Below are 27,499 nucleotides of genomic sequence, written 5' to 3' on the forward strand. Positions count from 1 at the left end.
CATGGCCCACCAGGCTCCTCTGTCCATAGGATTTCCCAGGCAAGAATACTGGAGTGAGTTGCCATTCCCTTCTCCAAGGGATCTTCTTGATCAAGGGATCGAACTTAGGGCTCATGCGTTTCAGGTGGATTCTCTACCATCTGAGCCACCAAGGAAGCCCTTCCTGCTCTCTCAGCAGAATGTTATCTCCCTTCTTTTCAGTCCTGAAATCACACTCTACACCTCTCTCTTGGGAGCCATCATCCTCCTCCATCCTGACTGTCAAGCTGTAAACTCCTGGGAAGGCAAGAGCTCCATGTAGGTCACATCTCTGGTGGCAGGCAGTATGGACATCATACATAGTCTACACATATCTGAGGAAGGATGAATGAATCAAAGTGAGTCAAATTGATTAAATGAAGCTATGGCTTTAAACTCTTGAGAGTCCCTTGGACTGCAAGGAGATCAAACCGGTCAATCCTAAAGGAAATCAATCCTGAATATTCAGTGGAAGGACTGATGCTAAAGCTGAAGCTCCAATACTTTGGCCACCTGATGTAAAGTGCCGATTCACTGGAAAAGGCCTTGAGGCTGGGAAAGACTGAAGATAAAAGGAGAAGGGAGTGGTAGAGGATGAGATGGTTAGATAGATTCACTGACTCAATGGACATGATTTTGAGCAAACTCCAGAAGACAGCGAAGGACAGGGAAGTCTGGCGTGCTGCAGTCCAGGGCAAAGAGGTAGACACAACTGAATGGCTGTGTGCACATCTGCATGGCCTTTGTTAAAACGTACTTATGAAGATGGTAAAGTGTGACCTTTCCTAGAGGAGGTGTGGTATAGCACTGGAGTTGGACAAACTGAATGTAAAGTCTGACTCTACCACTTACCAGCACTGTGATCTGAGCAAGTTTTATAACTTCCTAAGCCTCAGTTTCCTCAACTGTAACACGAGAATAACGATACCTACATCACGAATATTGTGAAGAAGACATGATATAATAAAGGCAAAATGGTCTGGCCCAGCTCCTAGAGTACAGGAGAAATTCAGAACAGTGAAAAAGCTCCTCGCTGCAAAGTGGTAACAAGACCTGCCCTTCACAGAGGGACCCAGTCAGCACAGGTGCAAGTGTTTCTGACCTGTCTCCAGCAGCAGCTTCACGATGGAGAAGTTAGAGTGGGACACACTGTAGTGAAGAGCTGTGTTCCCATTGCCATCAGCCAGATTGACAAGCAGCTTTAGCAAGTGTGGGGAGTGAGGCTGGACCCCGCGGAGGTAGGCGGCCACTACAGCAGGGCTGGATGACTTCCGGCTGGAGATGCGGAACCACTCTTGACTGATGGTGTTCAAGCTCTGCTTCTGAAATACCAACACATTGTAATTCCAGAAGGTTACCTACCCAGGTGCTCCAGCTGGGGTGTCAGTTTCCACTGGGAAAGGTCAGCTTAGGTTCCTTCCACGTATATCCCTTCAATTCCCTCCAATTCTCACTGCGATTTACTCCTGGAGGGCACAGAGCTAGCAGGGTGCGGGGGTACCCGCACTCTTTCAACCTGTGGGATTGGCTCCCCCATCATGTGAGTTAGACAGGAGGACTGAGAGAGCAGCAAACAGCCAGTAACACGACACTTTACTTGGGGACAACTTGACTCCACTGTACATTTAGATCACATTCCCCATAAGCACAGGATAACCATGAACCCCTCTTTCACACATTTACACCAGCCTGTGTTGACTAGCCCAGACTCCACTGGGGTACCTGCATGTTTTTAACAGGCATAGCTGGAGCGTCACAACATTAATGGGAAAAATGCACACTGAAAGCTAAGACAAACAACATGCCCAACATATGCATGAAGTAAAATCCAAACAGATGTGCTTGAAATATTTTTGGCTTTGAAGCTTTGCTAGGACCTTCAGAGAAAATGGTTAAACAACCCATGGCAGGATCCCACTGTCTACAGTATTCCAAGTAAGGAGAGTCCCAGAGCAAACGACACCAACTCTGCACGTGACATGACCTAAGTGTTTTAAATGGAATATGATTAGATTATTTTCCTAAAGGGAAGGAGAAACAATGGGCCCGTGACTGTAAGAGATGAGTTCATATTCATTCCAGAAAGGGCACTGGATTGGGAGTCACTAAACTTGTAGGGCCAGGCTTAAGTCCTGGCTCAGCTGCATGACCTTGGAAGTCCTAATACATTTTGAATCCTTCTTGTACTATCAATAAAATGAGGGTGAAAAAAGGGCTTGGTTTCCAACCTCTCAGGCTCTGCCAAATGAGGTCCCTGCACACCCTGCTTTGTCTCTAAGGTGGGGAGGGGTGTTCTGTGCTTTGATCCTAATGTGTGTGATGTCAGGTTGGCATGTCCTCTAATTGCTTTTCTACACAGAAAACAGTGGACTCTTTTGTGACTGAAACATTTTTTATGTATCAGAATATCTCCTTTACCTATGGAATCTTCAGGAGAATCTGGAGAAAGACCCTAATATTAAGGAACATGGTGGAAGATTTTAATTGAAGATCTAGGAAATAGCTCTGTAATTCATTGAAGAATAAGTAGCAGGAGTTTTAATCAATATCCACATCACATATTGGTTCTTTAACAATCTGGGAACAAGTTATTTGCCAAATCAGCGAAGATAAAATACTAATGAAAATGGACTAATCGATCGTTTTTACTCCCAAGGCTTTTCTGCAAAGGAGAACAAAATGGGCTTTAAAAATGCTTACACACTGTTACATATTGGGTCTTATCTGTGGCTCTCACGACATGGGAAAATGCGTCTGTATCAGTACCTCTTGATTCAAGCAGAAATTAATCCTTAAATGTTTAAATCTCTGTGGGCCATGATAGTGTTAAGGAGCAAACAGATGTATTTGCTTGCTTTTGGTCTCTTGACCCACAGGTGCACTTCAAGAAAAACAGTCAAGACCACAGAACAAAATGCCAGGGCCTGAGGAAGTGGAGACATGCAGTTCACTACCTTCATTTTATTAATGAGGAAACCAGGGCCCTGAGCATTGAACTGACTCATTCAGTATCTCACAGACGGCAGTCTGGGGAACAAAACTGTGGTTTCCATTCCACCTGCTCTTTTCCTCTCTACCCACAGTACTATCAAACTGTGAGGTAATTTTGAGCCTAAGCCACAAATGATTCCATGACATATTCAGGGTGGGATGCCTAATAACATTTGGTAAATGCCTCTGAGCCCCAGCCCTGGTTCCTGTGCACATGGACGGGTTCCATTTTCTCAACACAATCCATCACCTTGGGCAGCAGAGTTTGGGCAAATGAGACAGCACACAGCAAGGAGGGAATCCCAAGCACAACCACAAAGCTGCCTCAGTTGCAAGACCCAAGTCGTCCGGGTGGAACTAACAACTTAAACAGTATGGAAATCTTTACATGACGATGACAAATCAGAGTACCAAGAGCTGGTCAGTGGTCGTCCCAGTTTGTGGCAGATGTTGGCTCAATGCCCGGCATGCATTAAGGAATTCTTCTGAGGGTTTATATCTAAAGAAAAAAATTAATTCATATATATATATATCAGTCTCCATCTTGATAAAAAAAAAAGTTCCCTACCTTGACTTTCACTCTCATTTTTCACTTCTCAGCAACTCAGACATCCCAACTAGGCAACTTCTCAGGGTCAGGGGCATTCCTCAGAAACACTAAGTGAATACAGCCTCCTGTCAAACAGGGCTGACTTCTGAACTCTTCTGAAGAATGAGCCCAGCATATTCCCCTTTGGATCCTGCTGTTTTCAGGGGATGAGGTCAGATCACCAAAGCATTTTAGGGGGCCATGGGCCCCACCGTCATTCCTGACATGCTGGGAAAGGGAGGGTTATCTTCCTGACTTTGGAGCAAACATTTTCTGCCTGAGTGACTTAAAAAATCGAAAGGACCCACTCCACAGCAGCAAATTTCTTCAGGTTATTCTTCCATGAAGGATATAGTAAGCACTAATAGAGTCCATCAAATGAAAATTGATAGCACCAGGGCACTCTCAATGATATGCACATTGCTGCACCGGTAAAAGGGCAGGCTTAGCACTGAGAGGCCTAGGCTGGGAGTCAACGGCATTGGTCACCATAAAGCTCCACTTTCATCAAGTCCTTACAGCGCTGCTATGACGGAGCAGCCACGTGGCCCTGCTGGACAGTCAGCTGCCATTCACTCCTATCTCTTCTTCAGCAGCCAGGCTGGGGATGGTGATAATGATAATTAATGGTACTTACTACTCTCATTTCTGCCATTTACAGGCAGTCTACTATGTGGCAGGCCCTGCACTAGGCATTTTACATACTTTTTCTCATTCAGTCCTCAGACCAAATCTATCAGGCTGCTACTATCCACATTTTACAGATGAGGAAACTGAGGCGACCACAGCTTAAGTACCTTGTCTAAAGTAATACTGTGGCAGATGTAGGATTTGAAGCATGTCCAGCTCCAAAGACAGTACTCTCGTCATCATGCCAAATGACCTCCCACCCCTTTAAAAGACCGGGTTATGTCAGCATGGCCAATGAGAGAGGCAGAGAAACATGTGGGAGGATTACAAAAGACCTAAATCAAGGGATTTCCCTGGTGATGCAGTGGTTGAGAATCTGCCTTTCAATGCAAGGGACTCGGTTTGATCCCTGGTTAGGGAACTAAGATCCCAGAAGCCACGGATGAACTTATCCCATGCCATGTAACTACTGAGCCTGTGTACTCTAGAGCCTGCGCTCCACAACAGAAGAAGCCATAGCACACCACAATTAGAGAAAACCCACATGCGACAAGAAAGGCCCAGAGCAGCCCAAAAAAGAGAACCAAAGTTGGAATGCTCACTCTGCTAGTTGTGCCACCTAACTTCTCTAAGCCTCTCTTTCTATGTCGATAAAGTGGGTCTTCTAATAATTACTACCTTACAGCTTGTTAAAAGGATTACATCAAGAAAATGCATGTCAAGTCCTTTACATTTCCAGTGCTAGGACCATGTTAGCTTCATATGCAGAGCTCTGTCTATGACAGTATAATCCATGAAGGCAGGAGCTAGATCTGTTTCATTCAACCAATGCATAGTACCTGGCATAGACTAGAAACTCAAATAAATACTGTTGAATAGATGGATAAAGGAGTTAACAAATAAACAAATGACTGGATGCAAAGGTGAGTAAATACACTTGCTCTTTCTCAAAAGATGATGCGCCCCATCAGTCCCCGTCTCACTTACCTCTCCGTCTTGGGATGGGGGAGCTCTTCGCCAGGCCCAGTTTCCTGGTCTGTGTCGTGGGTGCCCTCATGGGTGCCCTGGCTCACCCTACAGCTGAGGTGGGCATCCTTGCCCTGCCTGGGTTCTGGGCCATCACATTTCTTCTCAGCCTCGCTGTCAGACAAGTCTTCTGGGGAGCTGTCCTCACCACTGGTCTCCTCACTCGAGGTGGTCTCATAGCTGCGGAAGGAGACAGGGTCGCTCATTCGGTGCTTTCTGCCCAGTGCTCATGTCAACACAGGGGAGAACTCAGATTTTAGATAATACTGGCCTGCTCACTACCCTTGTCCCTCGTTGCCTATACCTGCAGGCCTGGGCAAGGGGACTCCCAGGAAAGTTACTGTCAGAGGAGCATGCTTTTAAGAGCTCTAACACTAGAGGCCATTTAGGGAGTAAAGGTAATTAAGCTCTTTGCAACAAACATACAAATAGCCCATGGCCTAATTGGCCATGCATTCAGTTGCATTCAGATGATTCAGAAAGGCAATCCAAGGTTCTCATGAAAGCATTTGAATCTGGAATCCTAATGTCCTGCGCAGACAGGGAACCAGATCTAGGCAAACATCCCCGACCCCTACACTGAATTCTCTGAACTGCCTGACAAATCCTCACATCTATGGGTGATAGTGAAGCCTCCCTTTAGACTCCTGTTCTAGCCCAGCTTACCCCTGGCAAGGGAGAAACCGTCTGCATTTACTCCTGGGACACAGCTTAGAATCCTGAACCTAGCAGCTGCCTTTCTCAGTTGCTATTTCATCCACAGCTTGGAAGAGCAAAAGTGTGGGTGTAGGTCACTTGACTCGTGGCCTTTCCTCCCTAGCAATGATCCTTATGTGCAGGTATATGCAACTCTATTGAGGTGGTAGACCAGACACCATGGAGGAAAGTTCTGGAAGACTTATTGATCTCTCTGCTGATGGACAATGAGAGACCTCTGATGGAGGATGCTCCAGATAAGATGAAGACTTCAGATTCTTGGCCCACTGGACGAGGCGAGACCAGTGCCATGATTTCTACTGAACCCTCTCATGCTCTTTCTCTGAATAGCGGTCCCTATGCAAGGCCCCTGTGCTGACTGAATTTGCAAACCCAACCTGCTCACTGGTATGCTTGCATTCTCTCTTGTTCAAACCCCAGATATTTCTTCCTCTACTGTGCTTGGAACAACCTTTTGTTTTTGTGATTAAGAAAGTGGGGGGGCATATTAAATTTACCAAATAATTCTTTATCTTAGAATTGTTTCCATGAAAACTCCAGAATCCCTGTCCTAACCAAGCTGAAACTCTAAGTAGGGGGTGGGAGAAAATAAACACATGAACAATGTATTCAGATAATTGTAAGAGCAATGAATAAACTAGTAATGGGCCATGGGATACTGTGATGGGAGGAGGGGCCACTTTATTTAGAGCAGAATTTTTTAACATTGGTTGCATGTTAGAACTATTTGAGGGTACTTAAAATTTCCAACAGCTTTACTGCACCTGAGACTAATTAAACCAGAGTCTTCCATCTGGGAGGGGCTCAGGCATTGATATTTTTCAAGGCTGCCTCAGGTTTCCTAAGTTCACTCAAGGTTGAGAACCATCACATCAGAGTGACATGTACTGACAGTTATCTGTAAGAGGAGCACTTAAAAAAAAATATTCAATATCCTGGGATAAACCATAATGGAAAAGAGTATTTTTTTTTAATGCATAAAAAATAAATATATGTGTAAAAAAAAGAAAGGAGCACTTTAAATGGTGTGTGTGCTCAGTTGCTTAGTCATGTCCACCTCTTTGCAACCCCATGGACTGTAGCCCACCAGGTATCTCTGTCCATGGGGTTTTTCAGGCAAGAATACGGGAGTGGGTTGCCACTTCCTCTTCTTTAAGTGGAGAGAAAGGCAAATGCAAAATCCCCAAGCTCAGCCTGACCCAGCATGCTTGAGTGAAGAAAGGGCAGAGCCTGTGGAGGGGGGCGAGGAATGCTATAGTCAAAAGACAGACTTCCAGGTTTTGGTACAAAGCTGGCACTTTTGCAAGTATTCAAGCAGGGGGAGAGGCAGGACCTGCTTTAGGCTTTGAGATTAGGCTGACTCTCCTTTCTGGACACAAGCTGGTAAAAGAAAAAAGTGGTTTCCCCTGGGCCACAATATCTGACAGCTGCAGGAGTGGGGACAGCAACCCCCCTATGACCCCACTTCATCTTTTCTGACGTTTTACTCACAGAACATCGAGCAGTGGTAACGACACCCTTGTCTGAATCTGGTGTCTTCCTTCTGGTCTAACCCAAATTAGCCAGGGTTCCAGTCTCTTCCGGGCACTTCCCAGGCACATCCCTGTGGGCTTTCCTACCATCCTCTGCTTCTTTCTCAACTAGGGTTCAGCTCAGCCTGTCCAAGTTTTCTCTTTACTTTTGTTTCAGCTCTACCCAGGTCCAAACTGTGAGTTAAGGGCAAGGACCATGATTTATCTGAACTTTTTTATCCCTACCACCAAACACATCATTGGTATTTAATAAATGTTCACTAAATGACTGACTGAGAAAGTATTCTAAATCCAGCGGTTTTCTGTCTACCCTATATAAGGTCTGGTTCAAATTCTGAGTCAACAGACATTAGTTGTTTTCCTTCATCCTAAAAAACATCACTTTGATTTGCCATAAGTTAGTTGAAGGAAGGAAAAAATTAAAAGGATGAAATTTTAAATTCTACAAATTAAGGGTTTGTTGACTCAGTGTTGTGGTTCAGATTAAACATCTTCCTTCAAGGGCTCATGTGTCCCCCAGCTCCGAGAAGGTACTGAATCCTGGCCCTGGGGAAACCAAAGCCAAGACATAAAGAGCATAGGATCCACGTCTGGCAGGCAGCCAAACATATGCAAACCCGAGAGGGAGTTTTAAAGGGCCGTTGAGATTAATTCCCTTGAAGAAGAATGAAAACCAGATGCTTCCCCCTAGGAAAAGAGTGTTCAGGACAACAGTGGGAGAGGTGGTGTGCAGGGCAGTCTGGGCTTCACGAGCGATGCTTACCCACCGTTAACCCCAACAAACTGAAGGTTCTTTTTGGTCCCATTACCTCCTGCACGGAAGCCATAGTCTTTCTTTTTCATTATGGATTTAAGGCTGGTCGACGGGGAGATCTCTAGGCAGACACAACATCACAGGTTAGCATGATCTTGGGAATACCCCCGAGTGCAATAGAACTGTGACCCTTGCTTTGAGGAGACACAGGTTGGAGGTGTGTGAAGGGGTAGAACAGGAACTAGACAATATAAATCAAACATTCTGAGCATCTTTGAGGGGCGCCGGCCTTCTGGTCAATGCTAGTCAAATTGTTCCTGTTTACAAACCCTCTACATGAAGATGACAGAGAAGAGTTACTGGAGAGTTACTGAACCATGTGGCGAGGGTGCCACTGTTGTCCCTGTCTCAGTCTGGGGAAATCTGAGGCTCAGATGTGCTGAGTGAACAACAGAGCAGCAGCAGAACTTGGGCCTCCCAACCCCTGATCCAGCACCCACTTTTGCACCTCAGAGGCCCTTTCTGGCTCACAAGTCGGTTAATATTTGTGATGTGGGGCAGGCATGGAAAATACATGAGCAAGAGCACACATCTTATTTTGCTGTTCTCAAAGGTACAGGGGGCAGTTCACAAGGGCTAAGGCTAGAACTAGCACCGAAATAATGAGAAAGCCAATTTGTGCTCTGCGGCAGGAAACAGACTAACACGTTGCTGCCCGTTAAGCAAAGCAAAACATGGTTCCACTTAACAGGGAAGAGTGTGTGATCTGTTACAGGAAGAAGTGCTGCTCAGCCAAAGGGTCGACTTGCACATGGGAGTATGGAAGTCTCTCTTTCTCTCACACACACACACTGAAACTCAGTAAAATATTTCAGATCGCAATAGAATGTTCTTCCAAAACAAAGCTACAGAAAACCTCTAATGTGCAAGAACTAGGGAGGACCGCAGGAACGCAAGAGCCCAGGACACAGTTAAGGAAGGCAGAGGTTTAAAGCACTCACAGCCAGTGCCAGGGCTGCTGCACACAATGCCAATGGGAATGAGGCGCCCCTCTGGGCAGACACAGTGCTGCGGGCTTGGCAAGTGTGGGCTGAGTTTCAGCTCCCATTTACCCTCTGGCATCTTTGTGCCCTGTGCTATCTGAACAGCTGTATGTGGTGGCCCTGCAGTCAGTCCCAACGTTAGAGAAAGGACAAGAGGAGGGGTACCAAACCTCCACTGTTACAGAGATCAGTTTTTATTCCACTGGGCTCCCAGATGTGTTTAAATCTTTTAAAAAAACATATGCATGCAATTAAAACCCTTTTCTCCCTTTGATTCCTCAAGTAAAGGAGAAATGGTTCCCAGTCTCAGGCACCAGTATTTACCCATCGGTGGGGAGGAGGAGGGGCCTGGGGGCTCCTTCTGGGGTGGAGCCTGGGCGGAGTAGGCAGACAGAAGCAGGTTGAGGGAGCTCTGTAGCTGGCTCTGGATGCTGCTGAGTTTGGAGGCAGGCTGCTTGATGGCGCGGGCCAGCTCAGGGTACCCGTGTTCCAGGCAGCTCCACTGCTCCTGCAGGAGCTCTTGGATCTTCTTAACGTATTGCCCAATAGTGGCATCGGTGGGGGAGCCTGGTGGCCTTCCAGGGCGCTCCTTCCCTGACAGCTCTGGACCAGCCTCCTCCCTCCCTGCTGGGGGAGCCTTTCTCTCAGCACTCCCTGGAGATCCTCCTACTCCCCTGTCCAGACCCTTAATTCCCACCGAAGAACCTCCTGCCTGCTCAGAACCTCCCTCTTCGATCCTGAGCTCAGTGGAGAGGCAGCTGTGTGAAGAAGGCATGAGGACCGTCTCAGAGCCCTGTGGCAGTGACGGCTGGGGTGGCGACACAAGTCCTGCTGGGCTCCCATCCCCTCGTGTGTGACTTTCTCGCCCCCACAGGGGGCCATTCCCCTCTCCCCTGGCTCCCCAGCTTTCAGATCCCACGCTGCCCAGAAGGCTGACCCCAATGCTCTTGTCACACGACTGCCTGGTCAAGAGCCCCTGCAGGGGGTCAGTGCCGACCATAGCATCAGTCTGGCCCTGAGCATCTTTGGTGTTCCCTCCGCTAAGCTTTTCTACCAGTTGAGCTACAGTGCACTCTAGCTCTTGAATCCTCTGCCCCCGCGCCTTGATTTCCTCTTCCTGCCGCTGGAGGGCAGCTCTGACCTGGGCCAGTTCCTCAGTTCTTCCAGACAGTTCGCCTTCGAGGTCGGAGATTTGCTGCTTCAGGCTGGAGATGCTGCCAGGATCCCGGGAGGCAAGGCCCAGGCTTTCCTCCGTGACGCGGATCCCGATGCTCCTCACGTCCACCTCTACAGGTGGTGGTGGTGGGATTTCGCTGATGTTGAGCTCGATTTCTTCCAGGGGGAGCTCATTCTCAGGGATGGGTGACGGCAGAGGCGGGGGGCTTGGTGTTGGAGAGCTGGGGCTTGTGACCACCACCTGGGCTCCTCTGCTTTCCTGTTGGTCTTCTGCCTCCTCTAGAACCACAAGTGCATTCTGGGACGAGAAAGGTGGACTCGGGAAAGAGAGGTGATTTGGAGCCTCTTCTTCGCTTTTTGGGGGCTCGGGCCCCTCCTGGATCAGCTCCGCAATCCCTGGCACTAGGTCTCCTGACTCTCTGACTTCCGGTTGGGTTGCTGCTCGCGGAGTGGAGTTGGAAAAACCTGCAAATCCTTCCGCGGGCCCAAAGGCACCATCACAGACAATGCCTTCGCCCTGAAGTTGGGGGAGGACGGGCGGGGTGGGGGGTCCTGAGTTTAGGCTTGGGTCCTCCGAGGCCCTGGTTTGCAGCAGCGTGGCCGGCATGCTGGATGCTCTCAGAAGCTGGGGCCGTCCACTCCCAGAGGTGAGCTCAGCCTCCCCGGGAGCAGCAGCAGCCTCCAGCTGTCTGGCCGTCTCCATCAGCAGGGCCTTCCGGTGGTAGCTCAGCTCGCTGCCGCTGGCGGCTTGTGGGGCTTGCGGATGATCCCCGAGGGGCAGTGGCTGGGCTCGGGCCTCTGTCCCCAACACTTTCCTAGACACCATGGGGGACCAGTTCGGGTGGGAAAGAACAGCATGGGGCCGAGCCCCGCTGTCGGGAAGGCTGAAGTTTCGGGGCAGAGTGCTGAACTTGGCCTGCTTGGCCCTTCTGTGGATAGGAATCCTTTTGATGGTGTTTCCCTTCTCGATGTCATCCACATACTTGAGGAAGTCCAGGTCCAAATGGAAGCCATATGGGGTCTCCACCGAGTAGGGGTGGCTCTTTGGAGGCTCTTTCTCCTCATCCCCCTGAGAGGACTGGTCTTTGGCTGGGAGACAGAAGACGTAAGAAAAAGAAGAACAAAGTTAATAAATGCAGGACGGTGAGACCTAATATGTGTGATTTTGACTTAATGCTCTTGTATGAGTTTTCTCCTAAATGTTCCAACCTCTGAATTATGCTGAGATGTTCACGGACTTTTGGCTGTGCTGAGAAACCCTGTTATTAAATCAGTGTGGACTTAGTCAATGTCTTCAAGGAAATAGGTGAAAGGAATAGTTTCCAATCTGCACTATGTTATCTCAGCTATGACTGTGGAATGGGGCTGCAAATCAGAAAAATAAAATAGTTTAATACTGTTTTTCTGTGGGTTGAGTCATGTAATTGCTGAACTGAAGTAGCCAGGAATTTGCCAAATAAGGGTACTAATTGGTAATTGTGAATATGGATGTTTTCCCAGGATGAGATACACAATTTTCTCAACATTAGAAAGAGAACCTTGCATTATTCAAATAGGTACTAGTAAATCTTGCTAAAGCCAGAGACATCAAGGAGTCATGCCTCCTACATTATTTAAGCTTCCTCTGATGGCTGAGCCTCTAGGTATATGAAGCTCAGAAGGAAAGGGAACATATAGTTACACTCAGCCTATACTCTCTTCTGGAGAAGGGAATGGCACCCCACTCCAGTAGTCCATGAGGTCGCTAAGAGTCGGACACGACTGAGTGACTTCACTTTCACTTTTCACTTTCATGCATTGGAGAAGGAAATGGCAACCCACTCCAGTGTTCTTGCCTGCAGAATCCCAGGGACGGGGGAGCCTGGTGGTCTGCTGTCTATGGGGTTGCACAGAGTCAGACACGACTGAAGCGACTTAGCAACAGCAGCAGCATACTCTCTTCACCAGAAAACTGCATGGTGCTTAACAAACAAGTTTTACTTTCAAAAGCTTATGCCAGGTAAGGAAATATCATGTTTTTCACAAACTGAAAAAAAAAAGTGGTGGAGGAATATGGGACAATTAATGTAAAAACAGACATTGACAAACAGACACCTCCTCCAAGAGGTGTGGGACTCGTGATTTTTCAGGGCAGCCCAAAGTATCAGGGAATAGCACAATGAAAAAGGTCTCTATCATACCAAAGCACCACTGATCTTGACTCCAACAAAGGATGCTGAGAACAAGTCAGTTCTCTGATTATCTGAATCCATAGGGATTTGTCTCTAAGTAGCCTCTTCCTCGGGTTAAACGGTCTTTGTTCTTTTGATGTTCCTCATGTGACACCCCTTATTATCTCTGTGACATTCTGCTAAACATCCTCTGGAAAAGCTGAGCTCAGGAGAGAACATTATTGAAGAGCACAGAGGCCAAGAATATGGACCCTGGAGCCTGGTCTATATCTCAGCTTTGTGACCTTGGGGAAATTACGTAGCCTCCCTACATCTAATCATCCGTAACATGGCAATAATAATTGGGAAGATGAGACTGTGTGGACTGATTAATTAATACATATAGCATGCTTAGAACCATGCCTATCACATGATAAACATTTAATACACACTCAATATTGTAGTTACTATCTTAGTGGAAGCCCAAATCAAAGAGAACTGAAGCCCTCTAATGAAAGCTGATTTGCTGGGTACACAGGAGGGGATCCTCAAATTCTTTTGTATCTAACTGGTTGCTTGACTCTAAGAGTGATAGGCCCTGGAGGCAAAAATGACAGAATAGCAGTAATTCAGTTCACTTACCTCAACCATTAATTTATTGAGCATCTGTGTTGGTTGCTAAGATAGATCCTAAGGACACTAGAGATAAATCAGGTATAGCAGTGCTCTCAAAAAAAGTATGGTCAAGTAGGAGAAACACCAACAAGTATGATGCAATGTGGCAAGGACGGCAACCGATATATGCTCAAGGGTCAGTCTTCCTTCCTGACTTATTTTCCTACTTTCTCCAGAATAACTTTCTTGGACTTAGAGGCTAATTCTGCCTTGGTTGGAGAGAGATGACTTCACAAGAGTGAAGCCATATATCTGGGTATTAAATGAATAAAGAGCAATTTGCCAGGAGAATAAGAGAGTGAAGGACATTGTGGCTGTATATTTCCAAGATGGCCATTATCAATTCCTACCTTCTCTAGACAGGCAAGGGAATCCCATAAGAATACGTGGCATCTATTTCTTCACCCTTTTGAATCTCAGATGGCCTGTGAGTGCTTTGACCAAAAGAAAATGGCAGAAATGACTGAGAAAACCCCAAGGCTAACTCATAAGACGGAGAAGGCAATGGCACCCTACTCCAGTACTTTCGCCTGGAAAATCCCCTGGACGGAGGAGCCTGGTAGGCTGCAATCCATGGGGTCGCTAGAGTCAGACACGACAGAGAGACTTCACTTTCACTTTTCACTTTCATGCATTGGAGAAGGAAATGGCAACCCACTCCAGTGTTCTTGCCTTCAAAATCCCAGGGACAGGGGAGCCTGGTGGGCTGCTGTCTATGGGGTTGCACAGAGTCAGACACGACTGAAGCGACTTAGCAGCAGCAGCTCATAAGACACCTCTTAAGTATCATGTGGGTCTCTTAGAATGCACACTCAGTGGGAAGCCAGATGCCACATAAAGGGATCCAGCACCCCTGAGACTGCCATGCTGTGAGGAAGCCCAAGTAGCCCCATAGAGAGTTCATGTGGAGAGAGGGAGAGAGATGCCTAGCCAGCCTGAGCTGTTCCAGACATCCTGGCTCAGGTGCCAGGTATAAGTGAAAGAACTTCCAGATGACTCCAGCCTCAGCCCTCATCTGACTTCATTGACAGGAGGGACTCCAAGTGAGAACCATTCAGTTGAGCTTGTGTTAATAATGCATGATTATTTTACTCCACTGAACTTTGGGGTGGTTAGTTATGCAGCAATAGATAGCCAGGACAGATCAGATATATGTCAGAAAATGAGCAAATGCACTGAGGTGTGAAAAGTGAAAGAAAGTGAAGTCGCTCAGTTGTGTCCAATTCTTTGCAACCCCATGGACTATAGCCTACCAAGCTCCTCCGTCCATGGGATTTTCCAGGCAAGAATACTGGAGTAGGTTGCCATTTCCTTCTCCAGGGGATCTTCCCAACCCAGGGATCGAACCCAGGCCTCCTGAATTGCAGGCATATGCTTTACCTTCTGAGCCACAAAGGAAGCCCCTTGTGTGAAAATCCACGGTAATTCAGGGTTCTGTAATTGCAATCGTATGGCTGGAACTTAAAATGTGGAAGAGAAGGGTGAAGAGTAGGAAAAGACAAAATTGGAAGGTCAGCAAGACCCAGATCAGGGAGCCACTTGTATGCTTGCCACCAAGCTTTGACTTTATTCTCTAGGCAGTTGCTGCTGCTGCTGCTGCTGCTAAGTTGCTTCAGTCGTGTCCGACTCTGTGCGACCCCATAGACAGCAGCCCATTAGGCTCCCCCGTCCCTGGGATTCTCTAGGCAAGAACACTGGAGTGGGTTGCCATTTCCCTCTCCAATGTATGAAAGTGAAAAGTAAAAGTGAAGTCGCTCAGTCATGTCCGACTCTTCACGACCCCATGGACTGCAACCTACCACGCTCCTCCACCCATGGGATTTTCCAGGCAAGAGTACTGGAGTGGGGTGCCATCGCCTTCAGTGGGAGCCATCAAAGAGTTTTACACAAGGGAGTGACTTGATCAAATGTGACTTCACAATGATCATTCTCACAGAGGATCAGAAGATGGACAAACCCGAAACCCAAGGATCAGTCGGGAGACTGCTGACATGATCCGGGTGAAACAAGCTAAGGGAATGGAGAGAAGGGGCAAGTTCAAGAAGAGGTGCATGTGATGGCATTAGCTGGGGCACATAGGACTGCTTTTTCCTTAAAGGTGATGACATATTAGGGCTGAGCTCTTCCCACTTGCCTGTGTGATCTATCCTTCTGGCCAGTGTCACATGCTTGGGGCACAGAACTGTGTTTATGGAAGTACAATCATCTCCAAAGAACTAAAGAAGTCAAGTAGACACATGAAGTCTGAACCCTTGAACACTGACACAGTCGGCCCTACCAGCCTCAATGATAAGTAAAATCTCAGGGCCTGTGGGCAATTAAGTCACAACAGGGAACAGAACAAGGTGTTGGTGCTGATCTACAGGGTTGGGTCCAAGTTGGGTTCCAGAGCTTCTGTGCAAATACCTGGACTCCAAGCAGGAAAGAAGTAAACACTCCTCCAGCATCCAAAAAATTCCAACTAAGTTCCCATTTACCCACATAATTTTTTTTTCTTTAAACCAACCTGCTTTTCCTCAAAGAGGCACATTGGTAGTCTCAATAAATGACAGCAATTGCTCTCTGTTAGTTTCCCAGCTGCACTCTGCTATATTCTTAAGCCTACTGGTCAACTTAGCAGCCCCCTGGACTTCAGGGACAAGCCAAATCAGAGAGGAGGTATTTGTCTAAAGTTAAATAGGGAGCAGATTTATGACTCAGAAGGCAAAGAACACTACAAAAGAGAGACTGCATTATTTATCTGCTTATTGCCTCAGTTCGGTAGAAATGCAGTGATTTGCCCATCAGCCGCTGGGAGCAGGGCCAGAGCACAAATACAAAAAAGGCATCAAATGAGAGACAGCAGATTCAAAGGTGAAGTATTCCACAAGCGAGATTAAGGTGAACCAAAGAAGTCTGTAAGACTGAGTAGTTACCCCGATGGCTTTAATAGGTTCTTCCCAAGGTAGGGGTATATTTCTCTCTCAGTCTCTCTCTCACACACACACAAGCACATTGTATTGCTGTGCCTGCCACCTACCACTGTTGGACCTTGAATGAAGGATCTTGATCTTATATACTGGGAGATCTGTGTTCACATTAAGTTCTGCCCCTTTTAATTCTACCTGGTGATAGGTATGCAGGAGCTCAGAATTCCAGGCATTGGGCCAGGGCACGAATTAATTAGGAGGGCTGTCTTCTCAAAATGAACTTCAGATCAGACACACCAACACATAGCCAAACTGGCTGGAGTTGAATCCTGCCTCTGTCATCTCCTACCTCTGTGATTCTGGGCAGATAACTTAAATTCCCTATGCTTTAATCTCTCCATTTGTAACACAGCAACAACGATACCTAACTCAAAGAGTTGCTGTGATTGTAGGCACTGATGAGCAGAGAACATGATGCAGGTACTCAACAAAGGGGCCAAAAAACAGGGATGAGCTGGTTCCAAACGGGGCAGCGGGCTTTCACTGAGACTGAGCGCTCTCTTGGAGTATTTAACTCTGTGTTAGGAGGACAGCCTCAAGAGGGAGTGAGAGTCACAAGAAAACAACTCTGAAGAAACTGGGGAAATGAGTCAGGGGAGAAGGAAAAAGTAGGATATATGAGGCTCCAGTGTTCTTGCCTGGAGAATTCCATGGACAGAGGAGCATAGCGGGCTACAGTCCATGGGGTCGCAAAAGAGTCGGACACCACTGAGCAACTAAATGGCAACAAATATGAGGCTCAGAGCCACCTAGGGTTCCCTACAGAGTCTTGGTCTGAAAGCACCCAGATCACCAGACCTTGAAAAGGAACCTGCGGATGCAGTCGTGAGCCTAAGCGTTACACACTGACACGAGAGAGGAGATTAGAAGTAGACAAGGAAAGGAGAAAAGTGGCACAGTCATTCCCCTGAGGGGCAGAGTGAAGTGCAGGGCAGGCAAGTGAATCCACTAGAGGCATTTTAAACGATAGGGATAAGTCCAAAAGCCTATACTCAGTTTCTGAAGGAAATAGGGAAAACAGAAAGGAGAGAGAAAATGGCCAAAACTGCAACCAGAAAGAAGAGGAATTAAACAGGCCTCCTCAAAAGGCCGAGACAGCGGAAACTCTTTTCCCTCTTCTGCCTTTATTTTGTGAGATGTGCGGGCCTGAAGGAGGGGTGCCTTTCTTAGCTGGTTGTGGGTGATCACGTGGCAAGCAGCTGTGCCGAGGATGCTGAGCAGGGACAAATGAGGCAAGCAGAAATGACAGGCCCCCGGGGTATTAAGGGAATTAGCTGGTGTTCTGTGGGACCACTTCCAGAGATGCACTGAAAAGGCAGCTCTCTGGGGAGAGAGGCAGACTTTTGAAATAGATGGTGACTGCATTTGGAAAGGAGGATAGAGCGAGGCTGGAGCTGCTGTCCAGAATTTAAGCCCTGCACCAGTGAAGGGCCATCTAGGCTCTCCTGTTTCCTGTCATTCCGTCATTTGGAAAAAAACATTTCATTAGAAGTCAGGGGATCAGGGTCTAGTCCATGACATGGAGGGACATTCCTTGAGACATCTGCTGGGCTAGATAGTGATTACTCAACAACCTTACATGGATTATCTCATTCAGTCCTTTACCACCCCTGTGAAGTAGGTATTAGTATCTGCTTATAGATGCGGTGTAGCAGACTATTAATAAAAATAGCCACAGTTACAACCCACCCTTGTGTACTTCCCTCCCACACTGATCCTAGCTTGGCTTTGTGACTTGCTTTGGCCAGTGGGTCAATAGCAAATGTGAGATACACAGAGACTTGAAAGTTGCTTGCACACAGGAGTTTGTCAGGTGAACACACCTCAGCCAGCCTGCTGGACAACAAAAGAGACACGGCCAGATCATCACCAATGCCCCAGGTGATGTGGAGTCAACCACCAGACATGTAAGTGTGGCCATTCTAAACCATCAGGTCAAGTCGCCCAGAAGACCATAGACACATAAATAAGTTCAACAGCGATCAGTCACATTGGCCTAGCCCAGAACAAAGGCTCGGCCAACCCCCAGAATCTTTTGAGAAATAATAAATACCTTTAAGACGATAATTTTTTTTTGGAGTGATTTGTTATGCATCAAAGCTAACTGATACATGAGGGAAGTGAGGCTCAGAGAAGTGAAATGCCTTGGAGGATCACTCACATGGGAATGTTGGCTCTTTTACCATATCATGCCTTGTCTCTAAAATGAGGTTAATGAGGGAGGTCATCCTGCTCCCTTCTTGGTGGCAAGAAAGGATGAGAAACACTCCAAAAATTACACAAGTCCAATATAAACATAAGGCTTCATTTTCATTCCCTACCACCTTCTCTTGTTCATGCCTGAAATACATGGTTTGGGTTCCCAGCACTGCCTATATGGGGAAGGTCTCCCACGTTTCCCCTAAGCTATCCAGGATTTATGGTAATAATCTCTCTCCAACCCAAGTACTCACTGTAGGCCAGGGAATACAAAGGAGCCTGCCTACCATCTGTCTTCTCCATCTTAGGGATTGTTGACCGCCAGTCTCTCAGGCACTCTTCATCCGGTAAGTCTGTAAAATTCGCTGGAGAATTCTGAAAAGTAGAAGGAAGGAAAAGTGGAGATTCTCATTACAGTTAGAGTAAGTATAGAGGACCCCTCCTTACCTTTCTCCCAGGGTGCCCATGAGCTCATAGCCCTCCAAGAAGAGGATTAAAAGCCTTCACTCAATACCTAGAGTCCAATCTTGGGTATGTCTTCATGGGATGTTAGCAGCGGTTGACACCAAAGGAAGTCTCTGGTCTGACTCCCTCACTGGGCAGATGAGGAAACTGAGGCTTAGAAGTTAATTGTTCTGCGCAACACCCCTTAGCATATTAGTGAAGAAACTGGGCCTGTGGCTCCAACAAGCAGCTATCCATAATATCAGAGCTGAAATCTACTCACTTCCATCACAGAGAACGAATTTTAAACCATTTTGTGGAAAAGCTGGAACCAGAGAACCTTCAAATGATCTGTGACATCCCAATCAGACTCAAGACTAGATGAACGAACTGGAAGGACCAACGAGGAGCTGATAGTTCAGGGTGATTTCTAACCATGGGCAGAACAAGGAGGCGTTCATTCGACCTAGGTGGCCAGAAGACATTGGTGACTATGCAAGCAGAATACGCTCCTGACTCTGAATTAGAGTCCCTTGAAGTTTGATCATAAATTCTCCCCAAAGTTTCAATCCTTTTCCAGAACTATTTCTTCAACTGGTATACAACCTGGCTCCTACCCCCAATACAATAAATCACCCAGGAAATTGGCTTCTTATGATTGTAACTCCACACACATCAGAATAATAAATAATCTGTGACACCTCAGCAGTGGAAGCAGGGTTGTTTTAGGAATTCTGATGTGCTCGATCACAGCCTCTGGATCAGAAAAACGTACCAGGGATGAGGGAAAGGCTGGGGGGAATTGGAAGTGAGAGAAGGACAACAGGAAGCCCCCCGCAACCCAGGATAAAAAGTGGGGAACAAACAAGCAAACTGGAGAAGAGGGCTGGGAAATATGAGGCCTGCCAAATTAAAAGAAGTCTCAAGTCTGCCTGACGGAAAGTTTGGTGCACTCTTTCTGTAAGCAAGGCTACTGTCTCCAAAGCTATCACCCGCTCCTGTCTTGGTTCTCCCATAACCACAGTCCACTCAGCAGCCAGAGGGCCTCTGCCACTGCAGAGTGATGGAGCCTGGAAGGGCAGGCAGGGTTTCTGTAGGCAGAGACACTCCTTACAGAAGGCTCACAGAAACTAAGTCACTTCCCTTGTGGCAACAAGTACTTGAATTGGGAGGCAGCATGGAGCTGGAGTAGAGAAATTAGGGAGAAGAAAGATAAATGTGGATGGTCCTGGAGGCTAAAAGTGGCCACTAAGGAGGCAGACAGTGGGAAGTCATGGAAGGTCCTAAGCAGGGGTGAGGCAGGGTCACCCTTGCCAGAAAGAGGAAGTTCCTGAAATAGCCTATGTGTCCGTTAACAGATGAAGGAGTAAAGAAGATGTGGGGTGTGTGTGTGTGTGTGTGTGTGTGTGTGTGTACAGGTATACACACAGAGTGGAATATTATTTAGCCATAAATAGAAGGAAGTCTTGCCATTTGTGATAACACAAACATGTACTGTATTTGTCTTTGACTTAGTCCACTGACCATAATGCCCTCAGGTACATCTGAGGACAAATACTGTATAGTATCATTTACACATGAAACTCCATTTAATAAAAAAAAAAAGAAATCATAGACACAGAGAATAGATTGGTGGTTGTCAGAGGCAGGGGTTGGGTGGGTGAGGGGTAGGCAAAATGGGTGAAGGGGCTCCAAAGATACAAACTTCCAGTTCTAAGATAAATAAGACCTGGCGATGTAATGTATAGCATAATGTCTATAGTCAACAACACTGTATTACATTTTTTGAAAGTTGCTAAGAGAGTAGATCTTAAAAGTTCTTATCAAAAAAAAATAAAAATAACTAGGTGACATAATGATGTTAACTAAACTTACTGTGGTGGTCATTTCACGACATATGCAATAATCAAATCTTTATGCTGGACACCTTGTTAGATGTCACTTATACAACTACACAGTGTTAGATGTCAATTATTATTCAATTGAAAAAAGAAAGAGAAGGTTCCTGGGCAGAGGACACTGCTGCCCATCTCAGTGCCCCAGCTCTGCAGTCCACAGCCGATGACGGGGACCCCCAGATGCAGTGAGGGGGGGTGGGGCAGGAGAGGCCCAGCAGCTCCAAGGTGAAAAGTGTGAAGGAGAAGGGTGAGGACAAAACCCTATACACAGCCCCTTCATCATCACGGCCTCTTCTCTCCCTCTGTATCCCTCTTCCTCCCACCTCATAACGTTACTGAGTAACAGGCAGAGCTCGGAGCACTTGGCATACTCGAATTACCTCATGCAAACCTCACCATAACTCCAAGAGGGTTATTATTGTCCCCATTTTCCAGACAAGAAGACTGAGGCTATCTACCGCCATACCACCCTGAATGCGCCCGACCTTGTCTGATCTCAGAAGCTAAGCAGGGTCGGTCTTGGTTAGTACTTGGATGGGAGACTGAGGCTGAGAGAGTTTAAAGGCCTGCTCCATGTTACCTAACAAGCCAGTGTTGGTGTAGGATTTGCTCTTAAGTCAAGTCGACTCCAAGCCTGTGCTGGGAATGAAAGTGATTTGTAAACATCTGTCCACTAATGTAAGCAAGCCTGATGACTGATCCCTAGCTCTCCTTTGTGAGGGAAAACGTTCCTGACTCTGCTTCTTTGCTTCTTCCTCCAGTGGAGATGACGCACCTTCTGGGCATGCCCAAGGAGGACGGCCCCCTTTGTAAGTCGTTCTGGCCAAGTCCGATCTGCTTCTCTGAGGCTGGACACCAAGTAACAAAGCTCCTCTGAAGCAAGAGTGTGCAGGTGAACCTCCGGCTGCAGAAACTCACCAGCACCTCAAGGAGTTCAGTCACACCCACTGCCCTTGGTTAGAGTTACAATTCAGTACTTCATATACCAGGTCATAGAGCTTCAAATAACTTTGCAGCACACTTGGGGTCAAATTTCATTAAAAAAGAACTCTATAGAGACCTCTAATTGTTCTCTTAGACTTGAATTTTGCTAAAATTAATCATTCCAAGGCAAGAGAAATTAAATGGAGCTGATACCCCAACTCTCTGAAGAACAGGGCCAAACAAGCTTTCATTCTAAAGCTCTAAAGAAAAGGGGGCACTGCCATGTCCACACCATGCCACTTCCAGCCCCACTCACCCCAGCCTTCTCCACTTTGGCCCAGGGTCCTCACTGTGAACATCTCAGAATTTAGCTAAGAGAGTTTTCTTCCAGCGAGTGGATGTTTGATGTGGTTAGGGGAGTGGAATCAAAGACTAAATGCTCTATCAATACACGCTACTTTGTTTGCAATACAACAGAATATGAAAAAATAGCTTTGTTGGATAGAATTCCCCTTTAAAATGGAATTTTGCAACCTCCTGGAGCATTTAATATTTTGACATAGAAGCAGTTCATTACATGTTCTGTTAAACTGTCTGCTCAGTGTTCTAACCTTGTAACACCTAGTGGTGTTACGTAACTTTTCATTTGTTTATGGCCTATCCCAGGATCAAGTATGCCCAGTTAGCTCCCAACCTCTCTCACAAGCTCATCATATTTTAGATGTTTTGAGTATATACAACTGTATCTTTTTCTAGTTTTTCTCCCCTATTAAGCTTGTGAAGGTCAGAACTCCTACACAATTCATTTCTGTAGACACTGCCCCCACCCCATCCAGTTCAGTTCAGTTCAGTCACTCAGTCGTGTCCGACTCTCCGCAACCCCATGAGTCGCAGCACGCCAGGCCTCCCTGTCCATCACCAACTCCCGGAGTTCACTCAGACTCATGTCCATCGAGTCCGTGATGCCATCCAGCCATCTCATCCTCTGTCGTCCCCTTCTCCTCCTGCCCCCAATCCCTCCCAGCATCAGAGTCTTTTCCAATGAGTCAACTCTTCGCATGTGGTGGCCAGAGTACTGGGGTTTCAGCTTTAGCGTCATTCCCTCCAAAGAAATCCCAGGGCTGATCTCCTTCAGAATGGACTGGCTGGATCTCCTCGCAGTCCAAGGGACTCTCACAAGTGGCAGATCATCTCCAAATTACAGATAAGGAACAAAGACACAAAAAAGCTCTGCGGCCAATCCAAATTTACCCAATTAATTAGGGGCAGGACTCCATTAGTCCACCCTGCCTCTCAAAGCCAATGTGCAGTAAAGAAATGAGGACTGAGGCTTTCAGTTCAAAATCGACCAAAGAGGCAGTCACTGGCAGACAGCAGTGATGGCCCATGTGTAACTACCAGGCCACGTTAGAAACGGTTCCAGCACAGCCCATGCCCAGGAGCATGGATTTCCTTGGGTCAGCCCAACTCCAGCAGTATATCCCCACACCCTCTCCCTCCACATTGATTCTTTTTAATGATACCATTTTTAACCTCAAATCCAAATACAAAGAAACCTTCCTCTATTTAGCCCTGAAACTGAAACCTAGCTCTCTACTTGTGTTCCTTTCAAACGTCTCTTTATTCTGCAATAATAAAAATGCCATATTTCATCCCAGAACAGGCTGCATGCCAAAATAAATAGCACCTTGGATTTCCTTAAAAAGAAAACTTGGCTCAAAGCACAGCATTATTGCCATGAGAATTCTTGGAGAATTCAACCTAACAAAGTCAAATATTTAGCAAGGTAGTGCACCAACAGCGATCTGTCAATCCCTGCACGACCTCTTGCAGAGACAGAAATGCTCTTTCCAAAAGAGGAAAAAAATTACTTATACCTGGTACCGATCTCCCCAGATGATGAGAGCTTCCCGCTTCCCCGCTACAGGGCCCCATCCCTTCAAGCGGAAATGTCTCCTGCACTAAGAATCCGGAGGCATCTGACAGAGCTGCTTAAGAGGGCTGAAGCACAGGCACCCGGGGAGTGAGACACACTCCTGGAAAAGCTTCCACCAGCGGACTCACTTCCCACTGACCCAGGAAACAAAGAGATAATTCATGCTCAATAAATAACACATTAACACAATCTCATTAACACAATCTCATTAACTCCGTTCCCACATTTTTCTGCATGTGTCTGTCATTTTTGCCTGCATTGCAGCAGCTGAATCTGGAGCTTCATGAAGAAGAGAAAACTGTCAGGAGGGAAGCAGTGACCACAGTACCTTCCCTTGGCATCCTTCCCCAGCCTGGAGCCAGAGAAGTCACTTCCTCCCGGGGGCTCTGCTGCTGGACCGGAGCTCATCGCTCCTGAGTTCAGCACGGCAACACTGGCTCCCTAGCTGTTACAGATTTGGTCAGGTGATCTGTGACCTTGCTGGAAAAGCAAACACTGACTTCATTTTGGCTCTCAGGAAGAGGGGACTGGGGTCAGAAAGGAATTTGATGCTCAATAAGCTGATACTAGATCTTGCAGAAAGAGGAAAAAAGCACAGATCATTCGATTAGAAAGTTTGTTCTCAGAGCTGCTAGCAGTTTAGAGGGATGCATCTAAAGATGCTGAAATGGTACACACCTTTCTCCCTGGACTCTCCCAGAGCTAGGCACTCAACTGGGACAGGGGTCATAATTAATTATGCTTTTCCTCCTCCCTCCTTGCAGCTGAGTGGCTCATTAATAAAATTGTTCCTAATGAGAACACAGCATCCTAAAAAGCTGAAACCCTCCACTGGTGCTTCTCTTTCTTCCAGGCTCTGTCTTAGAAACTTCCTCCCCCGCCCACCCGCCTCCTGGATCCCACAGCGGAGCAAGGCTTCTGTGAGCAATCCCCAGACTACTCACTGCCCCCATCAATCAGTGACTGGAAGTTTATGAGGCAGAGCTTGAAGAAACAATGACCAGTGAGCTCCTGGGGCCAGACAGCCCCTGCTTCCTGCTGCTCTACAAATCTGATGCCCCAGCTCTGATACGCACCCAATTCTGGCAGAAAGAGAAAGGCAAGGGAGTACCTTCTATAAGGATCCAGCTCCAGGCAGGGCTTCCAAGCGTGGACCAGTGACTTCAGAGGGGCGGGTGCAGGAGCTGGGGAAAAGGCAGCTGTGCAAGAGCAAGGTCTCAGGATGTCCCAGGCAGATGCCGTGAAGAGGCTCGGCCAGCCCACTGCAGCTGCAGCTCTCTGGAGCAGAGGCAGGTGTGAGGCGCAGGCACAGACGCTCTGCAAATCTAGCACCACCACCAGACCTGAAGGAGATACAGGGGGGTGGATGCCGTCCAAACGGGCCAGGAAAGCGTCTGGGCTCCTGTATACAGTCTCAGCAAAAGGATTAGAGGACCTTATCTCCTTGACCTTCTGTGGCTCTAGTCAAAGGAGGCTGTCCTCGGAAATGAAGCCCTGTCAGGAAGACATGTCGAAGCAGCTCTGACCTTTGCAGGCACTGCCTATCAAGGTGTTCTCAGAGGCCAGGGCAGATTCCTGTTTAACCCACACTGAAACTGATGCCAGAGCTGAGTGCTGACTGCAGCCCAGGACACTGGGAAAGCACTTCCCCTCCAGCTTAAGGCAGCCGGGCAGGGCTGAGTGTCCCCACTGGACAGGTGAAGAAAGTGAGAGACAACGACTTCCCTTGGCTCACCCACGAGTGAATCTGGATTAAAATGAAGATTCCTGGGATAGAGTTCTGTGTTTTTCCCACTACACTGGATCACACTCTTGCTTTCCTTGGAAGACTCTAGAGCATCTTGCCCAAAGCAGAGGTTAGCAAACTTACTGCAGGGCATGGGATGATGTGATGCACGAGGCTAGGAAACACCAACATTCACTTGTTTCAACTGTTTAAAGTATTTAACTAGCATGCAGACCAAACCATCAAAACTTACATAAGAAATACACTTTGCAGTTATACGAAAAAATATACAGAGGCGCAAACTGTCTCTCTGATAGCTTTTAAATGATCATCGACCATCCCCTTAGAATTGGCTAGAGAAAGGCTAGAAGCATAAGACATTCCACCAGGAAGCTGAGTTAAAAAGAGCTCTCCATTCACCAGGTCCTATGACTTTCTAGCCACCTACTCTGCCTCTCTGATTTTTCTATGTGACAGAGGTAAGCCCTCCCATTTCCTCTCCCAAGATAAATTCTTCCTTATTCAAGACAAAATGGTGAGAGGCTTACTCACAGAACTGAGCCTTTCTTGAAGCAACCAACATTCTTCTGGGAACACTGGCCAGTTCCCATCTGTCCCCGCAAGCTCTGTTCAGCATCCTCCCTGCTCCCCCGCCCTGAGTGCTGTAACCAGCCTTCCTGTTTCCACCGCTCCTGTCAGCCCTCGACTGCCGCAGCTATCACTTGAATTCTAATTGCTGCCTCTGTGTCTGTCTCCCAGACCAGCATCATGAGCTCGACGTTCCATAAAGGTTGTCAAACTGAACTCATCCATGATACCAATGGCTATAAACACAGATGACCTCTTCAGATACTCCCTTAGGTACCAAGAAAGTGCCTCTTCTTTCCAACAGGTGCCAGGCCTCTCATCAGACTGAAAAAAAAAAAACCTCAGCAAAATGAGGGAAGGAAATAGTAGCCCCTAGCAGTGCCACAGATCAGCTTGGCTCAGGTGCCAGGACAGCAGAGTCACAGGAAAATACATACACACACACGTATACCTCAAACCAAGTCACCCTATCTCCTTCAGAGCTCTTCCTGAAGACAAGCAGCACTTCCAGTTCTCTGAGCTCCACACAAGGTACTGGTTCAGGCACGGTGCTGACTGCCTATGTCTCTAAGAGGAGAGGAGATTCTTCTTTCTTTTCTGTCTTTTGCCCTTACCCAGTACACACAATTTACTCCATGGTCAAGCATAGAGGTGAGCAGAAACAGGAATCTTATCCCCATCTTCCAGATGAGAAAACAAAGTTGGTTCCCATGGTTACAAAGGTAAGAAAAGGCAAAGCCTCGATGCAAACTCAGATATTCCGTCTTCCACTCTAATACTCTTGCCTCTAAACCCCACAGCCTGAACTGGGCATGCAGGTGAATTCAGGAGACACAGGACTCCAGGATGTAAGCTTCAATGCTAGTGCTCTCAAGGCAGAAGGTGATCTCACATTTAGGGAAGATCTTCATGGGAAAGCCAACGACTTTGGAGAGGAAATCTGAGCTTCCTCTCCATAGCCTCTGGCCCTTACCATGTTGAGATACTGGCATGTCTCTACGCTTACATCTCACTCAGACACATACCTTAAGACTAGTAGCCAATTTCATGTTACCACCAAGCTACCCAGAAAATTCCCCTGGGCCAGACACATTTATCCAAAAAAACTTTTCCATCAGGGATCATTTGTCTTGGGGGAGGTTTGACTCCTTTTGCAATTTAGAAACCTCCAAACTCTATGGCTCAGGTCCTTTTACTCCATGATGAAGAAAAGGTAAGCATCTAAGTCAGACAAGATGGCACCAGGCGAGAGGGAAAACAGGTGGAACTATCTGAAGAATGTGCCTTTTATCTAAGCGGTTCCTTAGGCTTTTGCACTTTGCCCAGAGAGGTCAGCTATTTGGCAGTCTGTACAATTACACTGGGCTGGGCAGCAGCACACTGCTTAGGGACACGTACTGCTGAAACAGCCTCAGAGCAGGCTGGTTACAGCCATTCTGATGGGACACAATTTCACTGGACGCAGAAAGAAATCACCCATGGGAGATCGGTGGGTGTAGCAGTCCAGTGGGAAT

At 47.1% G+C, this 27,499-nt stretch overlaps 1 protein-coding gene across 3 annotated transcripts in view; it reads right to left on the reverse strand.

Moving 5' to 3' along the window:
• The window catches only part of KANK4 (KN motif and ankyrin repeat domains 4), a 73,549-nt gene that overhangs the window by 15,872 nt on the left and 30,178 nt on the right, over positions 1-27,499 (reverse strand). For 2 of the 3 annotated variants that reach the window (XM_018044960.1, XM_005678330.3), the window contains exons 1-7: positions 24,783-25,074; positions 18,757-18,844; positions 9,625-11,565; positions 8,267-8,378; positions 5,216-5,434; positions 3,421-3,508; positions 1,121-1,340 (exon numbers count right to left, since the gene is read on the reverse strand). In XM_018044960.1, coding sequence (XP_017900449.1) covers positions 1,121-1,340; positions 3,421-3,508; positions 5,216-5,434; positions 8,267-8,378; positions 9,625-11,565; positions 18,757-18,772 — 2,596 coding nt within the window. In that variant the 5' untranslated portion in view covers positions 18,773-18,844; positions 24,783-25,074. Of the gene's footprint in view, positions 1-1,120; positions 1,341-3,420; positions 3,509-5,215; positions 5,435-8,266; positions 8,379-9,624; positions 11,566-18,756; positions 18,845-24,782; positions 25,075-27,499 lie in introns of those variants that run through there. The other variant, XM_018044952.1, reaches the window with a different exon arrangement.

Source organism: Capra hircus, chromosome 3 (genome assembly GCF_001704415.2).
Source record: "Capra hircus breed San Clemente chromosome 3, ASM170441v1, whole genome shotgun sequence".
NCBI classification, from domain to species: Eukaryota; Metazoa; Chordata; class Mammalia; order Artiodactyla; family Bovidae; genus Capra; species Capra hircus.